This window comes from Lontra canadensis, unplaced genomic scaffold (assembly GCF_010015895.1).
Source record: "Lontra canadensis isolate GAN:19392208 unplaced genomic scaffold, GSC_riverotter_1.0 scaffold2, whole genome shotgun sequence".
Classification (NCBI taxonomy): Eukaryota; Metazoa; Chordata; class Mammalia; order Carnivora; family Mustelidae; genus Lontra; species Lontra canadensis.
In genome coordinates, this window is record NW_022630996.1 from 3,647,698 (window position 1) to 3,673,097 (window position 25,400).

Below are 25,400 nucleotides of genomic sequence, written 5' to 3' on the forward strand. Positions count from 1 at the left end.
AGAATAGTAGGCATATTAAAAAATAAATGACTTGCCCTAGACCATGTATGCCCTCCCTGTTGGTACCCTCTGAAATTCATGGTTCATTCTCACTAATCTCTCCCATATATGTACATTCAGTGTCTTTATGTCTAACTCCAGCCATAAACTGGGCTTTTCCCTAAGGATGGCAATTCTTTGCAGTCATAGTGGTGCTGTTGTTTTGTTTTGTTTCTCCCACTACTTTTTCTAGAATGGGCTTTGGAAGTTAGAGGTAGGTGTCTCCACTGCTTTTTGCCGTTTTTAGATTTGTGCTGTCCAAAACTAGCCATTTGTCACTTGAGTTCTTAAAATGTAGCTGATTCAAATTGAGAAGTGCTATTAGTGTAAAGAACATTGATGATTTTGGAGACCAAGTGTGAAAAAAATGTTAAATATCTCTTTATTTTTACCAGCTTTATTGAAATAAAACTGATATATAACTTTGTATAAATTTAAGGCATTCAACATGATGATATGATACACAAATATATTGCAAAATGATTACCATAGAGCTAGCAAACACCTCCATTACCTCACATAGTTACCTTTTGTTTTGTTTTGATATTTTGGGATGGTGAGAACATTTAAGATTTACTGTCTTAACAGCTTTCAAGTGTTTAATACAGTATTAGTAACTTCGGTCACCATGCTATACAGTAGATCCCAGGACTTACTCATCTGATAACTGGGGGTTTGTACCCTGTGACCAGCATTTTTCTTTTCCCCACCACCAGCCTCTGGCAACCATCATTCTACTTTGTGTTTCTGAAAGTTTGGCTTTTTTTAGATTACACACATGAAAGAGATTACACGGTATTTGTCTTTCTTTGTCTGACTTACTTCATTTAGCATAATGCTTTCATGGTCCATCTGTGTAGTTCTTACTTTAGGTTTTCCTTTTATCTTGTGTCTGAATAATTCTCCATTTCTTGTGTGTGTGTGTGTGTGTGTGTGTGTGTGTGTGTGTGATCTTCATTCATCTATTGAGAGATACTTAGTTGTTTCTTGATCTTGGCTGTTGTGAATAATGTTGCACTGAACATGGAACTGCAGATACCCCCTTCAAGATCCTGATTTCATTCCTTTTGGATATAGAACCAGAACTAGTTTACATTTCTCTGATGATTATTGATGTTTGGCATCTTTTCATATACCTGTTGGCCGTTTGTGCATCTTGTTTACAAAGTGCCTAGTAAGCTCCTCTGCCCTTTTTTTTTTTTAGATTTTTTTTATTTTTTTTTATTATTATTTATTTGTCAGAGAGAGAGAGAGAGAGAGATCACAAGTAGGCAGAGAGGCAGGCAGAGACAGAGGGAGAAGCAGGTTCCCTGCCGAGCAAGGAGCCCGATGTGGGACTCGATCCCAGGACGCTGGGATCATGACCTGAGCCGAAGGCAGCCGCTTAACCAACTGAGCCACCCAGGCGTCCCTCTCTGCCCTTTTTTTAATCAGGTTGATGAGTTTTTGCTTTTGAATTATATGAGTTCCTTATACATTTTGGATATTAATTTCTCAGATAGATGATTTGCAAATGTTTTCTTCTGTAAGAAAAACTGCCTTTTCCTCTTGTTGATTGTTTATTTTGCTGTGTAGAAGCTGCTTAGTTTGATGCAGTCCAGTCCCACTTTTTAATATTTGCCTTTGTTCCCTGTGCTTTTAGTGTCATCTCTAAAAAAAGGGTTGATAAGACCAATGTCAAGGGTCTTTTTCCCTATGTTTTCTTCTAGGGGTTTTATAGTTCCTTTGTTTGTTTTTTTAAAGATTTTTTTTTTTGGACACACAGAGATTACAAGTAGGCAGAGAGGCAGGCAGAGAGAGCAGAAGGGAAGCAGGCTCCCCGCTGAGCAGAGAGCCCGATGCGGGGCTGGATCCCAGGACCCTGAGACCATGACCTGAGCCGAATGCAGAGGCTTCAACCCACTGAGCCACCCAGGCACCCCTATTCAAAAAAATACTTACTGGACCTGTGTTATGTGCCACTTCAGGTGTGGTATAATGGTGGCTTCTACCCCCTGGTGATTTTGGTGGCTTGAGCCATGGTTGTCATGAGGTTGTGGGTATTGAGAAGTGGAGAAATTCTGGAACATACTGATTTTGGAAATACATGGATCATGTCTTCCTCTGCTCAGAATGGCTCCCTACTTAATGCCAATAAAAGTCAGAGACTTTACAGTGGCTTAACAAGTCTCTACGAATCTAATACTTATATTTTACTCTGATATCTTCTACTAATTTCTCATTTAATTTTAGCAGACTGCTTCCTGATACTCTTTGAAAATGCCTGGGGCTCTGTCACTGATTCAGGGCCTTAACATAATCTGCAGTCTGAAGAATCCTGCCCCAGGTATCCATAAATGTGGCCACCGCCCTCATCTCTTCTGGGTCTTTGTGTAACCTAGTCTGCTCTAGCTCCTGAAAGTGGAAGCACATTCCCTCTCCTCTCCTGCTGTTATTCTCCCGATTTTAGCACTTACCAGCATTTCCCCTCCCAACTAACAGGCTTATTTGTATGTCTATCAGTTGTGTCTTATCCTCCATTTGAATGTCAGTGCCATGAAGGCAGAGGTTTTTGTCTTCTTTACTGATATATCATTGTTTAGAATAGCACCTAACACAAGGTAAATGATCAATAAATATTACCAGGAGTAACTTATGAAATAAGTTACTCTTTTCAAAAGCCACAGACTATTTGAACCTTTGCTAAGTAGGGAAGTGTTCTTTTGTAGGAATGAGATGGTGTTAACTCAGCCTAACAGATAGCTTCTTGCCTCTCTGGTTATTTATTCAAATTTTCTTGAGTTTTTATATGCTTAAGGGAAGCTCAGGAAATATTGTTGTCTGCTCTATTGCGAACTCTGGGGCTAGCCTCTGGGATACATGGGCCTCTTCTTGAAGGAGAGATACTAAAGTATATCAAAAGTTTTAACTAAGTGTGCCTGGGTGTATTGTAAAGAATAATTATGTTACTTAAATTGGGAATCTTGTCTGATGCAGACACAGACATCTGAAATTTAAGGCCTTGGTATACTGAGAGGTCCTAGAAAGGAAGGCGTGGTATGCCAGGCTGAGGACTGCATGGGAGGAACACCCAGCAAGCAGGATCAAACGGGGGTGGGGGGGAGCTGCAGGCTAGAGCGAGGCCCCATGGGAAGTGCTTTACTGGGGGTCGGGGTGGGTAGACAACCAAAGGGTTGCGAGGACTTCATTGGTCGGTTTGAATGTCACTAGGTCATAGTCGGGAGGGCAAGAAGGGGAAACTTGTGGCAGGGACCAGACTTCTCACCTGTGAACCTATTTTCCTGGGCCAGGTGCTCACAGTCTGTCTGAAGATGTTGAATCCTCGGGAAATACAAAGTTTTAAAAATACAAAATACACGGGGTGATATTAGAAATGAATGCACAAGGCTTTGGATCCACACAGAATAGTCACCCTGGCAGTCTACAAATGGTCTGTTTCGGATTGAACGCTGTCCCAGTGGCATTATAGTCCTAAACACATAAATCTAGCCTTGTAAAGCCTACGTAAATGTGCAGGGGTGGTGTCTGTCTCTTGTCTCTCTCTGTAATATCCAGATGTCCTCCTTAGAGCTAGCGCCAGAGAGCTGCAGAAACCTCCCAGGCTGACCCTCCCCTCGCCCTGCCTGCAGCCCCCATTGATCCTCTAATGTTTTTAATCAGTCTTGCTAAATACTTCCTGTAGGGAGAATGAGTCGTGATGAGAAGTAATCTTGCGGCTTCTCTATTCTGAAAAATTCAATCACTGATCTACAGATACTGCTTATTCATCATGATACCCCAGTGCAGAAGAGGGGGATTAAATTTCATTCTTAAAGGTTATGGGATCCCTCAAGGCTTAGAGTATAGTAATGAAAAATTGAGACCCTAAAAAAGGGATTCCAGAATCTGCATAGTGAATAAACTCTCACTAGACCTTGCTTCTGATGTGGATTTAGGATTATGTGCATAAGAATATGCCATTTGCTTTTTACTAGAGCCTTAGCAATTTTGCTATATTTCATATATAACTTCTTTGAGTTTTTTTTCCTTCAGTTTAAAGCAAATTCTATACAGTTTTTCTGAGGCGGTATATAATTTCTGGGCCTATTCCCCACTGGTCTGGAGTGGCCTTACTAATAAGTCCTCTTAGTTAAGATTAGAAGCCATTTCCCCCAAACAGAAGCAGTCTCCTCAGCAGGCCTAAGCCTAATTGCTTACAAGTTACCCTCTTGCTCTGAAGATTAACAGATGTCCCTGTCTCTGTCTATGTATTCAGAGTAATACGTGCTTCCTAGGTTGCGTGCTCTTCTTGGACGCTGAGTCTAATGTTTTGAGTTCTTGAAAGATCGCCAAAACCAGTATTGTGTATGGGTCTTAATAAACTCTAGCTTTGACATGAAGTATCTTACCCAAAGTAAAAATTCCCATTCTCCCTACATTCTGATAGAGTCAGAAAACTCATTTCAGATGTCTTGGTTCTTCTGTATAATTTGCCTTTTGTCTTTTTATGGAAACCCATTCTGATTTACGTATTCCCACAATATAGCAATTAAGCTATTTCTTCCTTAAGTGATGTGTCATTTCTTTCAGTGTCTTCACTTACTCTTTCATAAACACTTGACTCTCTTCGATGTGTTAGGCACGATTAACAGTGGGACCAGAGAAACACAGTGGGACCATGAAGCCTTTGGCTTCATGGACTTCATACCACTTACTCTTCTAGGAGCTGTACAGGTCATATGGGTGCTTGGTTAATGTTATTCTTTTAAAACCTTGGCATCTTTATGGACAAAATCTTATTTAAGCTCTCTTTCATGAAAATTGTTTGTTTAAAAACCTAACAACCACATACTCCCTACTTTTAAGCAATTTCTTTTTTATTCCAGATGGAATGATTATTATTACAGTCCATTTTTATTATTTTTAAGGTTTTCTTGTGCTACTTTAAATGCTTCAGTCCTTCCTTTTCCATAATGACTATATCCACTTTGTAGATACATTATGAGATTAGGATGAGTATAGAAGAAGGTGTCTTGTGTTCTCTTCTCAAGCCCACTGTGGGCTGCTTTATTCAGGAGAAGGTTCCTCTGCTCTCTTTTACTTCCCCACAACCCATCTTTACCCTTTGTCTTATATAGAAGGAAGTCAGCAAAGTAATATTATATATTAAAATCCTGGAAATACATTTTCAGCAACAGGGGAACATTTAAATAAATTATACTATAGGAAATGCTATCTTGAAAGTGTTAAGTGGTGGAAAAATAACATATCAAACTATAGGTAATAATAACAAAAATGTTAAAAACATATAACTGTAATAATACCAAAAATAATATGGTGGTAGAATAAGAGCTAATGTTTTTATTATTTTTTAAATTTTTATTTAAATTCCATTTAGTTAACATATACTTTACTGTTAGTTTCAAGGGCAGAATTTAATGACTTATCAGTTGAATATAACACCTAGTACTCACCACATCCTCTGCCCTCCTTAATGCTCATCTCCCAGTTATCCCATCCCCACACCCATCTCCCCTCTAGCAATCCTCATCTGTTTTAAAAAAGGGAAAATAACATAAAGCTGTATTGGCATAAAAATATCTGGAACCTTCAGTTTGTTCTCTATTGTTAAGAGTCTCTTATGGTTTGTTCCCCTCTCTGTTTTCATCTTAATTTATTTTTCCTTCACTTGCCTTATGTTCATCTATTTGTTTCTTAAATTCCACATATGAGTGAAATCATATGGTATCTTTCTCTGACTTACTTTACTTAGCCTAATACCCTCTAGTTCCGTCCACATCATTGCAAATGGCAAGAGAGTAATAGCTAATAATTTTTAGAGAATCACTATGTCATGAACATGTTCTAAATGCTTTATACTGAACTCCTTTGAGTACCTCATTTAAATCCCACAACAAACTTATCAGTTGGCAAATATTATCCAATTTTTGCACATGAACATAAAAATGAAGCCCTGAAAGTTTAGGCAATATTTCTAGGCTCAATAAAAAGATGGTATAGGTTCTCAAGATACTTGAATTCTAGTGGGGTGATGAACCTTTGTATTTATAAGAAGAGCCCATGGGTATGCTATGGGGTGGATGGGAGAGACACCAGCTGCAAAGTCAGGGAAGATTCCAAATGGAAGGAACACATAAACAGACTTGTAAAGGAAGAGTTGACCAGTTTTCCAGGTCAACAGGCGGATGGGAAAAACAAAATTTATACTTGAAAGAGAATGGTCTCGAATTGTGACTGCTTCTCACCAATTATGCAACTTTAAACAAGTAACTTCAATCCTTCATCTGAACAAAAGAAATTATATCTACCATTTCTCTGTGGCTTATCACAGAAAATATAGTATTAGAAGCTCTTTTTCATTGTTAGATGCTATTTAATTATTGGAAATACTTTAAATGTGTGACTTTCAGTTTTGCTTTGCCTTGCTTAGGTAGATGTAATCGTGACCTTGGGAGGTCTTGGTGGGCGTTTTGACCAGATTATGGCATCTGTGAGTACCCTGTTCCAAGCTACTTGCATCACTCCTGTGCCAATTATAATAATCCAAGAGGAATCTCTCATCTACCTGCTTCAACCAGTAAGTGAAGAGTAAATATAATGTCAGCACTTTGCTTCCACAGAACTTTTAACATTCAAATAGACTTGCAGAAAACACGAGCCTACTGTGTGTCTTTGAAGTTGACACATGAGTGAAGTTGATCATGTTGGCCTACTTGTGTTTACCCTGTTCTACTGCCTCAGAGCATGGAACAGCAAACATGTACAGGAGAAGCCTCAAAGTTTTCATTTTATTATGCCCAGGAAAAAAAAAATCTTGTAACTTTTAATTAAATTGACTAAGAATTAAATTTAACACTTTTGCATTTTGAGCAGCTGAATGTGAATGCCACTTGAGAAAAATCTCAACAGAGGAAACACAAAGCTTGGCAAATATTTCAAATGGAATTCTCATATATTTTCAGTGTTGTCGTTATAATTGGAAACTGGATTTGATTTTGTTAAGCACTAAAAAGAAAATCTTTAGCTTTTACTCTTCATAGGTTGCCTGCTTATTAATTTCACTGCCTCAGAATAAATTTCTAATGATCATGTCATTCACTTCCCATGATGAATATCGAGGAGATTTTCTATCAACATAGTGCTTAGAACAGAATTCTTATTAAGTAAGTTTTATAAGGTTGATCAGTGAGTTCATCTAGAAAAAAAATCATCTGGTAACATTTTTAGAAGATAGTGGACAGTTGTTCTTCTTTTTTGCCTCTCATTGTAATGTACTGCTTCCAGCATTGCTTCTACCCCATCTGCTATCTACCATCTGTAGCATGTCATTACCTAAAAATTGTTGTTCGGTTAATATAGTGAGTATAATGCATGCTCCCTGTTGTTCAGCCAGCTTTGCATTTTTTTCCCTTGCTCTTTGCATTGCCTAGCTTTCTGGAACACTTCCTATGAGATGTGAAAAGAGAGCTGAAGAATTCAGTTTTCAAACTCCATACTGTCCATTTATTTAGTCAACAAACAGTTTCGGAGTGCCTGCTGTTCATTGCACTGCTAGGCAGTGGAGGGCTAAGAAAACTAGTAACATGATTTTTGCTCTCTAACACATGTCTGGTGAAGAAGTCATGTGTAAAAACATAAACATAAAGCACTGTTAAAAAATTGGTACATAAACGAGATGAAAGATTATATGATTTGGTCATAAGTGTAGTAAGGAAAGCCCACTCAGGCATTCACATTTTATTCACTCAGTTAATTCAACAGATATTTATCCTGCTATATGCCAGGCAGTTACTTACCCAGGGATGTGGCAGCCAATTAAAGAGACAAAATGCCTGGTTTTCATTCTCTTGAGGCTACATTGGAACAGTATCTTCTAGAATGAGTGGATGTTTGCTGTGGGAGATGGTGAGGAAGCCATGCGAGGCAGAAGGAGCCACGAAAGAAAGAGAGAGGCACAGGGCATGTCGTAGGATCTGCAGTATGGAAAATACTAGAAGATGCAACTGGAAAACTACTTAGCTCATGAAGAGCCTTGAGTTCTGCACAGTAGAGTGTGGACGATTTTGCTATAGGGAATGGAAAGTCATTAAAATATTTCACTTAGTCGAATGACATGAGCAGATATGCTTCTTAGATTTCTCATTATGTGTTTGTTAAATACCTATTAATCTTCTAACAATTTCTGAAGCGTGAAACTTTCTACCATGATAAATCATTGAGCTTCATTATATCGAATTGATGGTATGATTGCTAAAGTAGTCACCTGTAACTTGGCTGTAGGTAGATATTCTAGTGAACAGATAACCAGTTAGTTGAAGCTGCAGTACAATAATTCTTAAAAAATGGAAGATTAACTGATAGAAAAGGCCACATCTGAAAAATGACTTTTGCCCTTAAGAATTGGTCAGTGCGGGGCGCCTGGGTGGCTCAGTGGTTAAAGCCTCTGCCTTCGGCTCAGGTCGTGATCTCAGGGTCCTGGGATCAAGTCCCACATCGGGCTCTCGGCTCAGCAGGGAGCCTGCCTCCTCCACCTCCTCTCTCTCTGCCTGCCTCTCTGCCTACTTGTGATCTGTCAAATAAATTAAAAAAAAATCTTAAAAAAAAAAAAAAAGAATTGGTCAGTGCATTTGGTGTTCTGTACCATCGTGGTAATGTGGACCATGGGGGACTTCCTAAGATGCATTCAGCTTGGGATTCCGGGGATTTCCTCCAACGACAGGTTGCTGTCTGTTGTCTGTTGAAAACCCAGCCATTAGTTTTTCAAAGACTGTCTTGGCACTATTCTTCTGCCTTCCTTAGCAACTCCAATTAATTGTAGTTAAGATCCTGCAGTTGTACCATGTGTATCTGCAAACTTCTCTTTCATGTCATCTGTGCTTTAACCTCCCTGGGCTGCATTCTGAAGGTCATCACGTGTGCTCCATGCTGCTCTTCTGCTTCAGCTGGGTCTGTTTGCTGCTAAAAGCATCCGCAGAGCTTTAAATTCCTGCCATGATTCTTCTTTCTTATATGCTCGTCCTGTACTCACTTTTTTAAGATCTTTTTTTAAAAAAAAAAATTATTTATTTATTTGACAGACAGAGATCACAAGTAGGCAGAGACGCAGATAGAGAGAGAGAGGAGGAAACAGGCTCCCCGCTGAGCAGAGAGCCCGATATGGGGCTCAATCCCAGGACCCTGAGATCATGACCTGAGCTGAAGGCAGAGGCTTAACCCACTGAGCCACCCAGGCACCCCTCAAGACCTTTCTTTAAAACATAATTGTCATACTTTATGGTCTAGAATAATTCTCAAACCTGTGGTCTTTATAAATCCACTGTCTTTTGTATTCACTTTCACTTTTATATTTTGTAACCTCGATTCCTTCTGTGTGTGATTTTTGGCCACGACCTTATATTCCTGGGAGCTTCACTTGTGGGAATTATTTGAAGTGTGAGTTAAAAGTGAGTCCAAGGAGAATTTAGAGCAGACTCCCAGTCCTGTTATTTGTAGGCATTAACAATTTAGGACATCTGTGGAGACTTTCTGACAGCTGCAGAGTGCCAGGACTCGGTCGGCAGTTTTCCTAGTGGTCCGGCGGGAGTGTTATTTGTACTCATCTCCCACTGGAAGTCTCTGCTTTACATGATGCAGTCTCCTTTTGCACTCCCACCCTGGACAGGCCTTTGGCCTTGTCTCCTGATGACCTTCCCTACTTTGATGACTTGGAAACCAAAGCTCAAGTTCATCTGCTTCGGCAAACACCAACTATTTCAAAGATGAAAGTTAGATTTGGTTTTCTTTTTCAGTCCAACCTTAGTTTTTGGCTTCTGAGTACCCTTAAAAAAACAAAACAAAACAAAAAAAAAACAGATGTTTGATGCCTTTTAAAAGATTAATTTTTTTCTAGCACTTTTTATTAAGCTGGTCAGGGTACTAATTTGTCATACTGCTTCTGTAAGTATGGTGTTACCCCGCCTACGTTACAGGAGTAATTAACCCGCAATCTCAGAGGCTTACCCGGGATTATCTGTGGAATATCTGAGTGGATATCAGAGTGGAATATCTGGTCTGGTCTGGGCGGCATCCTCCATTTTGTATCTAAGTCAACTGAAAGACACTGTGGCATCTGTGAAAAAGATAGCTAGAAAGTGGCACTGCATGTTTTTAAAGGCCACGGCCAGCTCTGTCCTCTGTCACCTTTGGTGGAGGACAGAGTGACACTCCCCAGGCCACTGCAAGGCAGTCTAGGAAAATAAGGCCGTGGCCCAGGAAGAGGAACTACTGTGTGAACACAGAACATTGTCTCTCTCAAACTGCCAGAAACTGAAGTTTGGGAAGAAAGTCTGGAATCATGACCCTACATAATTTCTAGGAGAATACTTTTTTCCTCATTTATAAAATATATTAAACTTTAATTAATTGTTAAAACAGAATCCTCAGTTCTCCCAACAGAGTTTTGTATCATAGTCTACATTCTCCGAAAACAATGCCTCCTGGAGTCTTTGTGTGATACTGTGCTTTTGTCTCATTGAAATAACTGGGGGGAGGGGCGCCTGGGTGGCTCAGTGGGTTAAAGCCTCTGCCTTCGGCTCAGGTCATGATCCCAGGGTCCTGGGATGAGCCCCACATCGGGCTGTCTGCTTGGCGGGGAGCCTGCTTCTCCCTCTCTCTCTGCTGGCCTCTCTGCCTACTTGTGATCTTTGTCTGTCAAATAAATACATAAAATCTTAAAAAAAAAAAAAAAAAGAAAAGAAATAACTGGGAAATTACCTGTCCTAAGAAAATAATTATTATACAGTGTGGGACAGAAACTTCCTGCACAGTCATACCCTCTGTCATGTAGAGGAGTGACAGTATTTAGTTAGCATAGACCTCACCTGTGAGACAAACGGTGCCGGCTTTTCTCCTCTTTGGCACTAGTTCTAGAGAAATCTTCCCAGATTGTGGTCTTCCTCTCTCTCTCCCTCTCTCCCCACCACCCCCCCAAAAATAAGTAAAATCTTAATGGAAAAAAAAAATCTCCCGAGAGACACATACAAGGTCCCAGCTTTTCAACTGCTTTTAGTAAGAGAACACTAAGACAATTATTGGTATAAATACAAAAGTCAAAATGAGTATGTTTGAGGATTTAGGATATGAACCAATCTTACATAGTGTGCCATATTTTTAAGCAGTTTTAATTATATACTTATGAACTGTGATTAACACCAAAAAGTAATTGAAAGCTGTACTAAAATTAGTGCATAGAACCATTTTGCATTCTAGAAGTGGGACTCAGATCATTGAACTGAACTGACTTTGCCATGTGTTTTTCTATGTGTTTTCATAGAACTATGTGTGATGTTATCCATGTGCTAGAGCATACATCTGTGTTAGGCAGTGTGTAGGTTTTGGGGAGATATTCAAAAAGGGTGTCTACAGTTACTGTTCATAATTAATAGGACTGATCACAATCACAATCACAATGGACAGAAGAAGCCTCGTAACTTTAAATTGAAACCGTTTTCAAATATTGTGGAACTAGGGCCCAAGAAAATCAATCTGGTGTGCTTCAGTGCCGAATAAAGAATGGTTTGAAACTTTTAAAATGTATTTTTTAATTGAAAGTCAATAAATAGCTGTTCTCAGAAAGGAAGATAATTTTGGAACTTTTACAAGAAGCATCTAATTTTAACTTCATAACAATTCTGTGAGGAAAGCAGGACGGATATGTCAGTCACACAGCAAAGCGTTTTGACTCTATGCTTTCCACTACACTATTTTCCTCTTTCTTGGGGTTAGTGGCCTAACATGCAAATATCAAACTCTTTTTTTTTTTAATTAACATATAAAGTATTATTTGTCCCATGGGTACAGGTGTGTGAGTCATCAGGCTTACACAATTCACAGCACTCACCATAGCATGTACCCTCCCCAATGTCCATGACCCCACCACCCTATCCGTCCCACCAACCCCCAGCAACTCTCAGTTTGTTTCATGAAATTAAGAGTCCCTTATGGTTTTTCTCCCTCCCTGGTCCCATCTTTTTTCATTTTATCCCTCCCTACCTGCTATGGTCTCCTACCCTGTCTCTCAAATTCCTCATATCAGAGAGATCATATGATAATTGTCTTTCTCTGATTGACTTATTTCGCTTAGCATAATACTTTCTAGTTCCATCCACGTCATTGCAAATGGCAAGATTTCGGGTTCTTTTTGATGGCCACATAGTATTCCATCGTGTGTGTGTGTGTGTGTGTGTATAATACCACATCATCTTTATCCATTCATCTGTTGATGGGCATCTAGGCTCTTTCCGTAGTTTGGCTATTGTGGGCATTGCTGCTATAAACATTCCGGTACACGTGCCCCTTCGGATCACTACATTTGTATCTTTAGAGTAAATACCCAGTAGTGTGATTGCTGGGTTGTAGGGTAGCTCTATTTTCAATTTTTTGAGGAACTTGCATACTGTTTTCCAGAGTGGCTGCACCAGCTTGCATTCCCACCAACAGTGTAGGAGGATTCCCTTTTCTCCACATCCTCGCCGACATCTGTTGTTTCCTGACTTACTAATTTTAGCCACTCTGACTGGTGTGAAGTATTATCTCACTGTGGTTTTGATTTGTATTTCCCTGATGCCGAGTGATGGAGAACTTTTTAAGTGTCTGTTGGCCATCTGGATGTCATCTTTGCAGAAATGTCTGTTCATGTCTTCTGCTTATTTCTTGATTGGATTATTTGTTCTTTGGGTGTTGAATTTAGTAAGTTCTTTATAGATTTTGGATAGCAAATATCAAACTCTTAAAACAAGTTATAGTTCATAGGCTGGTATTTATCCATGAACAGTGTTTTACTGAGTGGGCAGTTTGTGTGTGTTTAGAGTTGTGTGTGTGTGTGTGTGTGTGTGTGTGCGCGCGCGCGCATGTAATTATTCTCCACAATATTTTAAAATAGATGAGTTTGGTGTACACTGTAAGGGTATATCCCACCTCATTGTTCACCTAAATTAAAAATGACTCTGAATTTCCCTCAAGTATAAAAAAATCTACATACCTCAAGAATTTTTATCATTTAAGAAAATTGAATGAGATTGCCTTTGAGCTTTGCTAAAATACTTCAAAAGTGGTGAAAATCAGTGTAAATGTTAATTATTTTGAGTATTATTTTTGAGAACAGTGTTTTCTGGAATTGGTTCTGTAATTATAGATTTTCTGAAATTAAAGATAATAGCAGGAGGATGAGACATGTTATGGGACCTGTTGGTAGGACTGATAAAAATGTCTTGGTGCTGTGCTTTGCTAAGGGATGTCGCCTGTGTCTATTAAGTGGCAATGATAACCTTAGACCATGGGACTAAAATGTGCTTTTTTTGATCTTTTTTAAAGAGCCACCTAAACCCTCAAATTATCTTAGCATTTCTGTAATAATCTACATGTGAGTCTCTCTTGAGACTTATGTAAATAAGTAAGCATCCTTCATTCATGAGAGTTCTGTCGATTGCCTGAACTGGTCACTGCCGGCTGACCCGTGCGTCCAGAAGCCGCTCCCTTAGAGTTACAGAGGTTGTTCCAAACCTTAGTCTTTCATCTGTGTTCTCTCTTCAGTCCCCTATCTGTGACTTATTTTGGTTATTACAAATTGAATTTTAAAACAAGGGGATGATAGTGTAGTTCCGGGTCTATATACATATGGAAAAATGTTTGGAATTTTTTAGCCCATTTATTTTGAATATATAATGTCCTTTACATTATGTTTTGGCATATTTCACTTACTGTGGGTCAAACTGCCATTATGAGTGAAAGTAGTTAGCATTTACTTTTAAAATGGCAGACTGAACATTCCTTCAAATAGAAAATTAAAAAATAGAATGCATAATAGCTCCTCCCTTAAAAGTAAGCATTTCTCTTTTACTTTCCAAAATGTCTTCTTAATAAGACTTTATAACCTTTTATGAGCAGGAGGTTTTATGAAACCAGTGAGAGACATTTTCGACATGAAACGCTACTGGTATCAATTACTAGTTAGGCAATATTCCTTATGAAGACATTTAGGTGCTCCCAGCCATGTTTATCATGCTAGCCATGCAGAGTGTGGATGGTTCCAGATTTCTCATACGTACTTTCTCATTTTCTGGTCCTGTGCTTCTCAGGAGTGCAGAAACATTAGCTTCTGTACACTGAGCATAAATTATCTTTTATCTGCAAGTTTTATGGCAGTTGGTAATACAAGTTAATAGGATTTATGACCAAGAAATGAGATGTCCAAGAGTTAATAAGGCATGCCTTTTACATTATCCTAAACCTTGTTCAGTGATTCCTAGTCAGGATTCCGGTATCTGATGCAGGGGAATGGTGTTACAGAGCAGACTTCCATCACTTTTTATCTCACCTGAGCAAACTTCTAAATATGTTGTAAATATTTCTTCCTTGTGATCTTAGTCATGTTTACTGCTACTTGTTTTTTCACTCACAAGGACAATTTCTTGCTGTTTAAATTTCTCACATTTTATAAATCAGACATTTGCCGTGCTGGTAATGAATACGATGGAAACATGTTCAGAGTCTGACAGAAGCTGGATGTCTCTGATGTAAATTTGTCACGCATAGTGGTTTCTGTTGTGAACTGAGGGTTTGGGTCTGACTACCCACATGTACACTCATCCAGGACCACCTCCTGAGCGACAGCACCAGGGAAGTGATTCTCAGAATATCAGCTATATCGTAGGGGCGCCTGGGTGGCTCAGTCTGGTGTTCAGCTCTTGATATTAGCTCAAGGGTCGATCTCAGGGTTGTGAGTTCAAGCCCCACCATGGGTTCCAGGTTGGGTGTAGAGCCTGCTTAAAAAAAGAAAACTATATAGTAGCATGGGACCATTAAGTATTAGTGTAAATTGTATAAAACCTTAAAGATCATTTTATGGATAAAGAATTGCAGGGACTTGAAGGTCAAGTGATTTGCCCAAGTCATACACAGTGTTTCTTTGAAAGAAAATGGGTGCTAACCATGAGGTAGATCTCAGGCAACAGTGGTCTGAAAAGGACCACCAGGCATCTCCTCTCCAAGGATGGGCTGTCGCATTGAGTGACTTTCCTCTTCCATAACCACAAGTGCTAATACCCATTCCTTCCTCTGCCATTCACCCACCTAAACTTGCTTTTCTGGGAGAGTCCTGCCACTCAGTGTCTGACCTCAGCCGTCTACCTTCACACTGTGTCGTCTGCTTTACTCACTCCCTTTCTTTGGCTTATCCGCTCTGATTTTCCAGGGCAGCAGCTTCTGCATGTGGAATGCATACAGACACACATCTTCCTGAAGCATCCTCCTCGTTTCACTTCAAACCTTGCCTAGCTTTCTAGGGAAAATGTTTCTGCGCCCGTTCTCTCCTTCTCTTCTTCTGTGTGCTTTTCCCCTTCCTCCTCTACAGGGCGTTTTAAAATTATAAACCAAAACCTATCTTGTTTAGAACATTGTGTTAGTCTTATTATGTTATTATGAAAACATGACATTTTAATGAGCAATAAGACAACAAAATCCTAGAGCTATACAATTCTCATTTTTCTAAGTGCTCTAATGTCCTCTTTAGAGTGCCATAGAAATATTTCCTTTATGGTTTTATCCATGTTTAATTAAACTAATTTTATGTAACTAAGAAGTTAAGGCACACTTCACAAAGAGTTTATTTTATAGGTATTGCGTTCTCTTTTGTTGATTTAAAGCATAGAAAATTTCATCAACAAACATTCTTCAAACACCTGTTATGTAGTAGATACTGTGGTAGGCATTGAGAATGTGGAAATAAAGCAAACAGCTTCTGTTCTACTGCTCATAGTTCAGTGGAAAAGCCAGAAGAATAAGCCACAAAATTCAGAAATTTGTTTTAAGAGTACAGTGAGTGCAGGGTGCCAGGGTGGCTCAGTTGGTTAAGCTTCTGGCTTTTGATCTCAGCTCAGGTCTTGATCTTAGGGTCAAGCCCTGTGTTAGGCTCCATGCGGGGCTTGGAGCTTCCTTAAACACACATACACACACATACACACACACACACACACACACACCCCAAAACAGAACACTGAGTGCTGTGAGGATGGCATGGGAGAAGCATCTAATCCAGATTGGGGACGGGATTGATGGTGATCATGGAGATAGTTTCTCGGGGGGATAACATCTTTTGGGGAGTTAGGCAAAGAGAGATGAATAAAGACATTTAATGTGCAAGGAGTATGGTGTGCAAGGAAACCTGGGAGAACTTGGCACAATTGCTAGAGCCTTGGGAGCCATAGGAGATGCAGCTAGAGGTGAGAAAGCTAGAGGGACTTGTTTGCATTCTCAGATAGATGGTCTTTATGTTGATGTCACAGTTCTAGAGTACCATTTAGAGAGTTTAGTGTGATAGCAATATGGAGGAAAAGTTGGTTAGGGAAGAGATGGAGGCCATTCAACTCTTAGAAATCCGAAAACGAAATGATGAATAAGTCAGCTTCACTTTGCTGTTGGAGTTCCTTGGGATGTGTGCTCAGAAGTCTTCTTTGGAGGAACACAGAGGGGAGTCAATATAATGACTAGGATTCTGGATTAGGCAGTTGATTGCTATCTTTCTTTAAAATAGAGAATATGAGAAGAACACGTGAAGATAGGAAGTTGGTCAGCGGACTCTGGGACACACAGAAACTGATCTGTCTTTGAAACTATGTAAAAGTGCTTAAATATAGATATAGAGATATCTATAGAACAATCTCTCCTTTTAGGCAATTCTTCTGTTTGTGTGTGTGTATATGTATATGATTCTACTCAACTTATATACACACACGTACATATAGCTTGACCCTTTGATATACCTTGAGAATCCTCAACATATACATGATAATTAAATACTTGGAGTGGAGTCTTACATACTGGAAGAAGGTAGGGAGTGAAAAGATCAATGGCAGAACCCTAGAGAATAGAATACCATAATGGAAAAGAAACAGGAAAATTACAAGAGTGGTATCACTGAGATGGAGGTGGTTTCGAGTTTCGGGAGGTAAGGGAGTGATCTGCTAAGGTGTTGAGAATACAAAAGACTAAGTTTGGCAGCTGAGAAGAAACTTGATCAGGTACAGTTTTCATAGCAAAGTATGGATAGAAACCTGATTACTTGGAAGTTGATGACTAGACAGGAAGGGATGTAGAAATCCACTGCTCTTGCTAACCCTTTCTTACTGTTCACTCACAGCAGTTGAATTTGGGGGACTAACCTAGAAGTAATGATGACTTACAAAATTATTTTGGTTAGGCCATTTTCCAAGCTAAACAAAACCAGAACATGCATATCGGGGGTTATACATTTCTTTTCTGGCGTGAGCAGAAGTGCAGCTGTCATGCTGTGCTTTTGTAAGATGGCTTGCACAGTGATGGGCGCTGATTGCGTGATAGCGCCAGGCTGGTGAAGTACTTTTCGACCTATTTCAACTCTGTCTTCTCTTCCTGGCCTGCTGCCAGCTCCCCATTCGTGGTGGGCCCTTCCCCTGCTCCTCTGCATGGGCACCTGGTCTGGGCCTAAATGTGAAGCTTTGAGTTTGACCTTTAAATCTCCCTCTTTCTGGTCTGTCATTTTCTCAGTGTTACGTAACCCAAGAAATTGGTCCATCAGTAGTTTTCCAAACTGACCACAATCACGGCTTTCCTGTGCCACAAATAATTTTTAAGTCACTCTCTTAAAGCCCTACTCAAGTTTTCTGACTTCTACACAGAATTTCCAAGTAAGCCTTTCTGATCTTCCCTTACCTGGATCATTTTCATCAATTTTTAAAATCTTTTTTCTCTGGACCCAAAACAGTCTATCCATAAGAAAATTTACCAAATTTAAAAGTTTTTTCATTTTCTAAACCTTAAAAAAATTACAATTATGAATTTGTGATCAAAGATGAAATAATGATCACACTTAGTTCGCTGGATGCTAGCCAAATCCGAATAAATAGGGAAGTTTTAGATGATTTAAATATATTATTCCCATTAACAATTGTTCATGATTGCCTCCTTTTGTAAAATACAGGGTGGCTGGGCATCCCTGTCTGTGACTTAGTCCACTTACTTCTCTACTGCCCTATGCTTTCTTCCTAGTTCATTGAAAGCTCATTTGAGGGAGTGATGGCTACTTTCTGTGGCCGCGGGTATATTTCTGCTCTTGAGGACGATGGTGTCAGGGCCGGTAGGTTTTAAGGCAGCCTGGCTACAATGAGGTCTCAGAGGGAAGGGCATGCAGCAGCATTCTGATTCCCACCACTCACCCGTACAGCTTACAAGTTCTTTAATCTTATATAGGAGTCTTCCACTTAGGAGAGTTTACAGAAAGATGGCCATCAGCAAAAACCTATGGTGATTCCTCAGTGATTCCAAAGGAACAGGGGAGGAAGTATCAAATTCAGTCTCTGTGGAAGCTGTTTAAAAACTTATTTGAACATTGGTCTTTCATTTTCAACCATGAGTGACAGAGAATCAGTTTTGGAGACTGGATTTGATCCATAAATGTGCTGTATGCGGGTAGAACAATAGAAGAGTGAGCATCAGCGTTTGTGTGAGCTCTGTCATTGTAATTCATCGTAATTCAATTGTAGGTAACGTAATGGAATATGGGATGCTAGGTGTCAGAGTTTCCTCTAGCTCCCCTTCACAGTCCTCTGTGGCAAGGACACAAGCACACTATGTCATGTAGACTTAGTTCAATTGAGCGTTGCTTCAGCATCTCCCTTTGATTGAAAACAAAAGGTTGCCAATGCAGTATCAGTGAACTGTGAAGTGATCTGAGTGTTACCAGCAGGGAAATGAAATGAGCCTCTGGGAAGAAGATTGGCACAAGTGAAGGTTTCTGTATAAAGGACTTCATATGGCTCTAGCTGGGTGGTATTTCTTCTTATCCAATTAAGATTTTTTCCCTCTGAACTTGGGAGCATTTTAATCTTGTTTGTTCCCAAAGTGATCAAACTGAAAGTGAAGAAAAAGTGGAAAACATATCAAAATAAAGCTCAGCTAGAAGGGCTGGGGTTTGAGGGTACTGATTTAAACTGTGTATTTACCCTGCTGGATATTATGGAACTCTTCCAAGGAATGGTGTAAGGGACCTTTTGCCCTATTAGACGTGCGTGCGCACACACACACACATACTCTGCATGTAACAGATATGCATGGATACACACACACCAGGAATCTCAGCACTTCTAAGCCAATCTTACTGAAAGGAGGGAAAGTAAGTGTTCTATCTCTGGTCAGCTGGGGAGGATTTCTTTTTCTTTTTCCTCTTTTCTTTTTTTTGGAAACCACTCTCCTACGTAGTTGTCTTTTAAAAGGTCCACTTAATCTTTCATATCTTTGTCATGAACAGAATTCTATTTGACTTACATGCATACGGACTAGTTTAGTAGTGGAATTTATAAAAATGCATCAGAGTTAGGAACCAAGTTAGCAAAGCAGAGTATAACCTAGGACGAGCTACAGACTGGCAAAGAGGATTAAACTTACTTTGACAGAGAATTGCATTAAAGATATCCCAATCCCATATTGTCTTCTAAAGGAGACTAAGATAGTACTTACACGTGATATCAAGTAGATAAGATAGTCTCAGTGTTGAAGACATACTGTTACCTCTGAACTGCATACCTCTGAAATCTCTTAAGAGCCATGTATGAGTTATAAAATAGCTTCTGTACCTGAAAGTTTGGAAAATTAGATTTTAATAAAAATTGTAGAGTTAGACAGCTTTTAACATGTATAAATCCCATCGTCATCATTTCACTTGACTCTCCAGCAGTCCTCTTGTTCATTGTTTCTGTTTCTCAAATGAGGAAACCCTGCATAGAGCAATGTTGTAAGAGTATGGTACTTCATGGATACTCTAGGAATTTTCTGAATCCTACTCTTGTGCCAGTTGCTTTATAGCCTTCTGTTAAAATTCATGCCTACTCTCTGAATTTCAGTGGATCCATATGGAGGGCTCCAAAAAAAAATGAGGGGAAGGTAGCCAGTTGGAAGCATTACCTACACATGGAGAGTGGCTCACTCAGGAGTAGGCATTGAAATCATCTGCATAACTTTATTTTTTTCTTTAGTCAACTTTTTTATTATGGAGAGGGCCATATTTACAGAGAATTTGTAAGACTAGTATGATGAACAACATATTCCAACCATTTGTAATTTTTTAAACATTTTATCATGTGCCTTCTATTTATGTATAGACTTTTTTTTTTCCTTCTTGGTAACCATTTGAAAGTAAGCTGCAGATATCACATCACATTATCCTAAATACTTCAACAAGGAGCAGGATATTTAGAAACCAAGATCCAGGTAACAAATGTGCTTATTGATACTGTGGTGCTTTCAGACTTTTTCAGTAAACAGACGTAAGAAACAAATAAAAGGTATGTGTGTGTGTGTGTGTGTATAAATCATGGGTACACACTGATACGTTGAATTCAGTTTTAATATGTAGTTTTTAAACTTCTTTTTTGTGTTTTTATTTCTTTAACTGCACCCGCCACCCTGAAATCCTGGCTTGAAATGCTAATCTGGTATTATATACTTTAGTATATAGTAGCTCGTTTCAGATTTATAATATCCACATTAGTACTAACAGTAAAGCTACTGAGTGAAATTTAAGATTTTCATGGTAGGTCTGTCTTTAAATTATATCTGAGCCAGACTATTGCCTCTAAAATTTCTCACTTTAAATATTAAAATTTGTTCTTTCTTTGGTTATGCAGCCTATTTAATGTAGTGTTAGGCTCATTTGTAGTTGATTTGAAGGTATAAGACCTTATTTTTTTTAGTTATTTAAAATATTTTACAGTAATTACATAGCCTAAAGGCAAAGCTTGATAAAAGATACCCTCAGGAGAGGTTTTGCTTTTATTCCTGTCTCCCTCACCACCACCATCCTCCTTCAGATTCTTTCAGTTTCTTGCAAAAAATAAAAGCAAAACCACAACAATATGTGCACATTTTCCCATTTCCTCCATTTTATATGAAATTTAGCACACTCTGCCTCCTTTTTTTCACACAATATATTTTGGAAACCACTCTGTTCAGCAATAGAGATCATCCTCATTCCTTTATTACGACTATTGTGAGGACGTATCTAAATGCGCCATCATTTGTCCATGTGTAGCTTTTTGAAAGAACATACTGGAAGTTCAGATTCGGCCACTCTTTGAGTTGTAGCTGTGTATATTTTGAGAATATTCCTCAGGTGGTTCCATGTACATTCCCACTTGAGACCTGTTTTGCTGTCTTGATAACAATGTGGTGGAGACAATATGTGGTGGAGACAGTATGACCCAGTTTTAAAGATGAGCAAACTGGGTCTTAAAAAGATGAATTGACTTTCAGGGGTTATTCCACTCCTGAATGGTAAAGCCACATTCCAAATCCGTGTCAGACTGACACTTTAGCTTTCTCCACTCCATGATTCTGTTTCCATTTATATGATTTGTGCACTTGGTATGATGCCATTCAGTGTAGAAGAAACAATTTAAAAAGGTAAACTCATCAGGGCACCTGATTTTGATGTTGGCTCATGAGGGTCATGATCTCAGCGTCATGAGATCGAACTTCACACTGGGTGTGGAGCCTGCTTGAAATTCTCTGTGACCCTCTGTACCCACCCCCCTCCCCAGCTGTGTACTCACTCTCTCTCTCTCGAAAAAAAATAAACTCACTAAACATAGCCTATAAATACCACATAATTCTTTATAATAGAGAATTAGACTTCCCTGCCATCCTTTGTAGAGTGTATGTGTTTTTAAATAGAAATGAATGGGCACAATCCGATTTCTTATCAAAGAAGAAGAGTATTCTATTATACTTGAGGTAGTAATGATAATGAATCAGAGTCTTTTCTTTTTGGAAAAAGTCATGTTGATAGAGGAGCCTCAAAATTGATAAATTACATACACGTTGGCCTTTCCAATTGTCTGATGATAGGAAGCCAATTTCACTCCTAACCAGAAACCCTCAAGGTAAAAGGCACAGAGTATGGAACATTGGTCTTACTTTATCAGGGAAGGTTAATGTACAAAAATGCTGCTCAGGGGACAGTGGAGAAGGATTTATTTTCTCCTGGGTGAAGCTAGGCTATTAAGAAGTGGGCACTCTTTGAAATTTTGATAATAGTAATTGAAAAGCTATGATTAGAGCTTAATATTTTTTTCTGAGCATATTTCATACTATAAAATATTTCCCAGAGCAGAGCAAGCCTTGTGAAAAATAGAAGGACTTGGACAAGTTTTTTCCTATATTCATTCAACCAACATATTATTAAAGACTTATTTGTATCAGGTATTTACAAATTGCTAGACCGAAGAGGAGTAAGTTTCTCTGAAAGAGCTAATAGCATCATCATTAAATAGATCATGATTTCACAATAAAATAAAATAAGTTCCGTAATACAAATATATACGGAATATCATGGAAGCCTAGAGAAGCGGCATATAATGGGCCATAGGCAGGTCATACTACAGGTATGCCGTAAGAGACGAGATGTGCCCAGGCATTCGGCCTGCATATGCACTGCTCTGTGTACACGCACTGCACTCCTACTAATTGCTGCAGTACTCTGTCCATGAAAAAAAACAACTGGGGCTGTTTTCAGTGATAGACACCTACACTGATAGGCCATAGCTACAACTCTGTATGCAGACCTTACATTCTGTTCATTGAACTTACCTCTTAGATGCAAAGATTCCTGCCCTTATAAGCACCAATTCATAGCAGGCCCATTCATAACGTGATTTTAAATAGGGTTAAATATGGCTTCAAGTTATTAGCACTAACACTTAATACTGCATACCATCCGGTAGGCTGCCGTAAAGAATTTCATTTCTAAAACCAAATAGTGCCTAATTCTTTAAATTCGTCTTATCTTTAGCACACACTTCATTTAAAACAATTTTATGAACCAAATTCTAACTTACTACTTAGCATAAAAATGTTGATGTGCAACATTAAAAAAAATTAATGCTACAAATCTTGTCCTCTCTTTCTTTTATCTGCAATGCTTTTTATATGAAAAATTGCATTTATGTCTAAAATAGAAGTTTATTATAACAAGGCTCTTTTGGAAAGGAATTATACTCAAAGAAAGGAAACATTCAGAATCATTACAAAGGGAACAGGAAGGAGACTGCGTATCATAGTTAATTATAGAATAGATATTTAATGAGCAAATGTATGAAGAAGCCACATGGTGTCTATTATCTTTTGCTTTGTTAGGTCTGAAAATTTTAAATTACTCAATGCCCGTGAAGGTGTTGTCTAGGCCTTCTGGCTCTGTGTGGAAGGCTCGAGTCCTGACTGGCATTTACTGACTATGGCTCCTTGAGACTGAGTCTCCGTCTTTCCACGTGCAACTGGAATGATGATGTATGTGCTTTTCATGAAAATTAGAATGTTTAAGGCCATGCATATGAAAGCTTGTTTTGTTTTTTTTGTTTGGTTTCTTAAGGCTTTAAGTAGAAAGGGCTGAATGAATTAATCATAAATTATGGGCACAGTGTCATCATTGGTCATTTTGTTTCACTGTTTGATTAGGATCTGTTGATCCAAATCTTCTCCCCCTCTAGGATTCCCTTTTCATCACATCTTTTTGTTTGTATGTCCTTGCAAATTTTGTATTGTTTTCATGGCCACTAAGAAATATTTTTGTATGTATCTCTAAAAGAAAGGGATTCCTAAAAACCGTTAAGTACAGTCCCATTTCACACCCAAAAAAAGTTAAAAATAATTAATGTGATGAAATTAAGTGTTTACCTCCATTTCCTCCTTTGTTTTAAGACGTTTTTATGGTGGGTTGTATGATCAGGGACCCAAACAAGACCTGTCTGTTGCAGTAGTTTGGTTTTTTGTTGTTTTTTTAGTTTTTTATTCATTTTTTATTTTAATTTTTTAACATTTTATTTATTGGAGAGACAGTGAGAGAGCATGAGAGGGGAGGTCAGAGGGAGAAGCAGACTCCCCATGGAGCTGGGAGCCTGATCCTGGGACTCCGGGATCACGACCTGAGCTGAAGGCAGTCGCTTAACCAACTGAGCCACCCAGGCGCCCTTTGTTATTTTTTTAAACAGGTCCCCTTACCTGACTCTGCTTGCACTTCTTTTTTTCTTCTCCTTCTTCATTTTATTTCCCTCACTCCTCAACATTTTCCTTGAAGAAACTGTCATTTGTTCTATGGAATTTTCAGTCTAGTTTCATTGCATGGCATGGTATCATTACTTCCTATTTTCCTTTGAATTTTTGTAATTTTTAGTTCTAGAGCTGTGATCAGACCATTAAGAAATTGGGGGGGGGGATTTCTGACATGGGTGATACTGTATCACAACATCTGGTTGCTCTTTATTGTGATGTTGTAGCCACTGATGGTCACCGTGCGTCTCTGACCTGATCAGCAGTTGCTCAACGCTAGTACTAAGCTGTTCTGCCACTGTTACTTCCCAGATTGCCTGAGATCCCTCTCGAAAGAGAAGCTTCCCTCAGACCAGCTATTGGGCTATCCTGTGGAATAGTCTGTAAAGGCAGGCAGGCTATACACATAATTCTTTTTCCCTTAATTTACTATTTTTCAAAATAATGAATTGTTTCCCTAACATTTTTTTAAATTACTTTATGCAGTGCAGCAAAGGAGCAAAAGTTCACAAACCCTCTACACAGTGTCATAAGACACATTGCAAGGAAAAAGGGACTTAGAAGGATCAGCAGTATCCTAGGGTCTTGGTGGATACATTCTTGGCGGGAGAGGTGGACCACTAATTCCTGGTGGAGGGGGTCTCATTCTTCGAGGGGGCATGCCTATTCGTATCCCTCAAGCAGGGGGAAGCCCAGCTGATGGGCCATGGGTGGTCTCCTACCATGTGGGGAAGCCTGCAGGTGGTGTTGCTCAGCCTACAGGAGTTGGTGGCGTCCCCCATCCTGGTGGCTTTGCTGCTCTGGTGTCCCTTCCCTGCAGAGTCCTTCATTTCCTGCTGGGATGGCCCCGCAACCCCTAGCACAGGGCCTCCTCACCCCGTGGGAGCATGGGGAATTGGAACAGCAGCTGGCACTCCTCTGCCGGCTACCCCGCCAAGCCCAGTCCTCCTGCAGCTGCAGCAAGCTGTGCCTGGGGGCGCCGGTACCTCCAGGGGGTGGTCCTTCCCCAGTCATGGAAACCAGGTTTTCCCCAGGTAGCAGCGCCAGACCCAAATCCCGCTTTTCTTCACATTCTGGCTGCTTTACAGTCTTTGGCTTGGTCTTCCTGAATTCATCACAAAGGATTAAATTCATGTTCTTATTAAAAGCCTTAAAGGTGCCACTGAAGATGTGGTCATCTTGCAGGACACATCTCCTTCTGTGGTCACTGCCCTGTAGCATCTCGCTGCTCTCTCCCACAGTCATGGTTGCTG

The 25,400-nt window shown here is 39.4% G+C and overlaps 1 protein-coding gene and 1 pseudogene across 1 annotated transcript in view; one reads left to right on the forward strand and one right to left on the reverse strand.

Moving 5' to 3' along the window:
• TPK1 (thiamin pyrophosphokinase 1) overlaps positions 1-25,400 on the forward strand; it is a 343,243-nt gene that overhangs the window by 209,253 nt on the left and 108,590 nt on the right. The window contains exon 7 of the mRNA XM_032866795.1: positions 6,470-6,616. Coding sequence (XP_032722686.1) covers positions 6,470-6,616 — 147 coding nt within the window. The remainder of the gene's footprint in view (positions 1-6,469; positions 6,617-25,400) is intronic.
• LOC116873148 lies at positions 24,725-25,392 on the reverse strand (annotated as a pseudogene).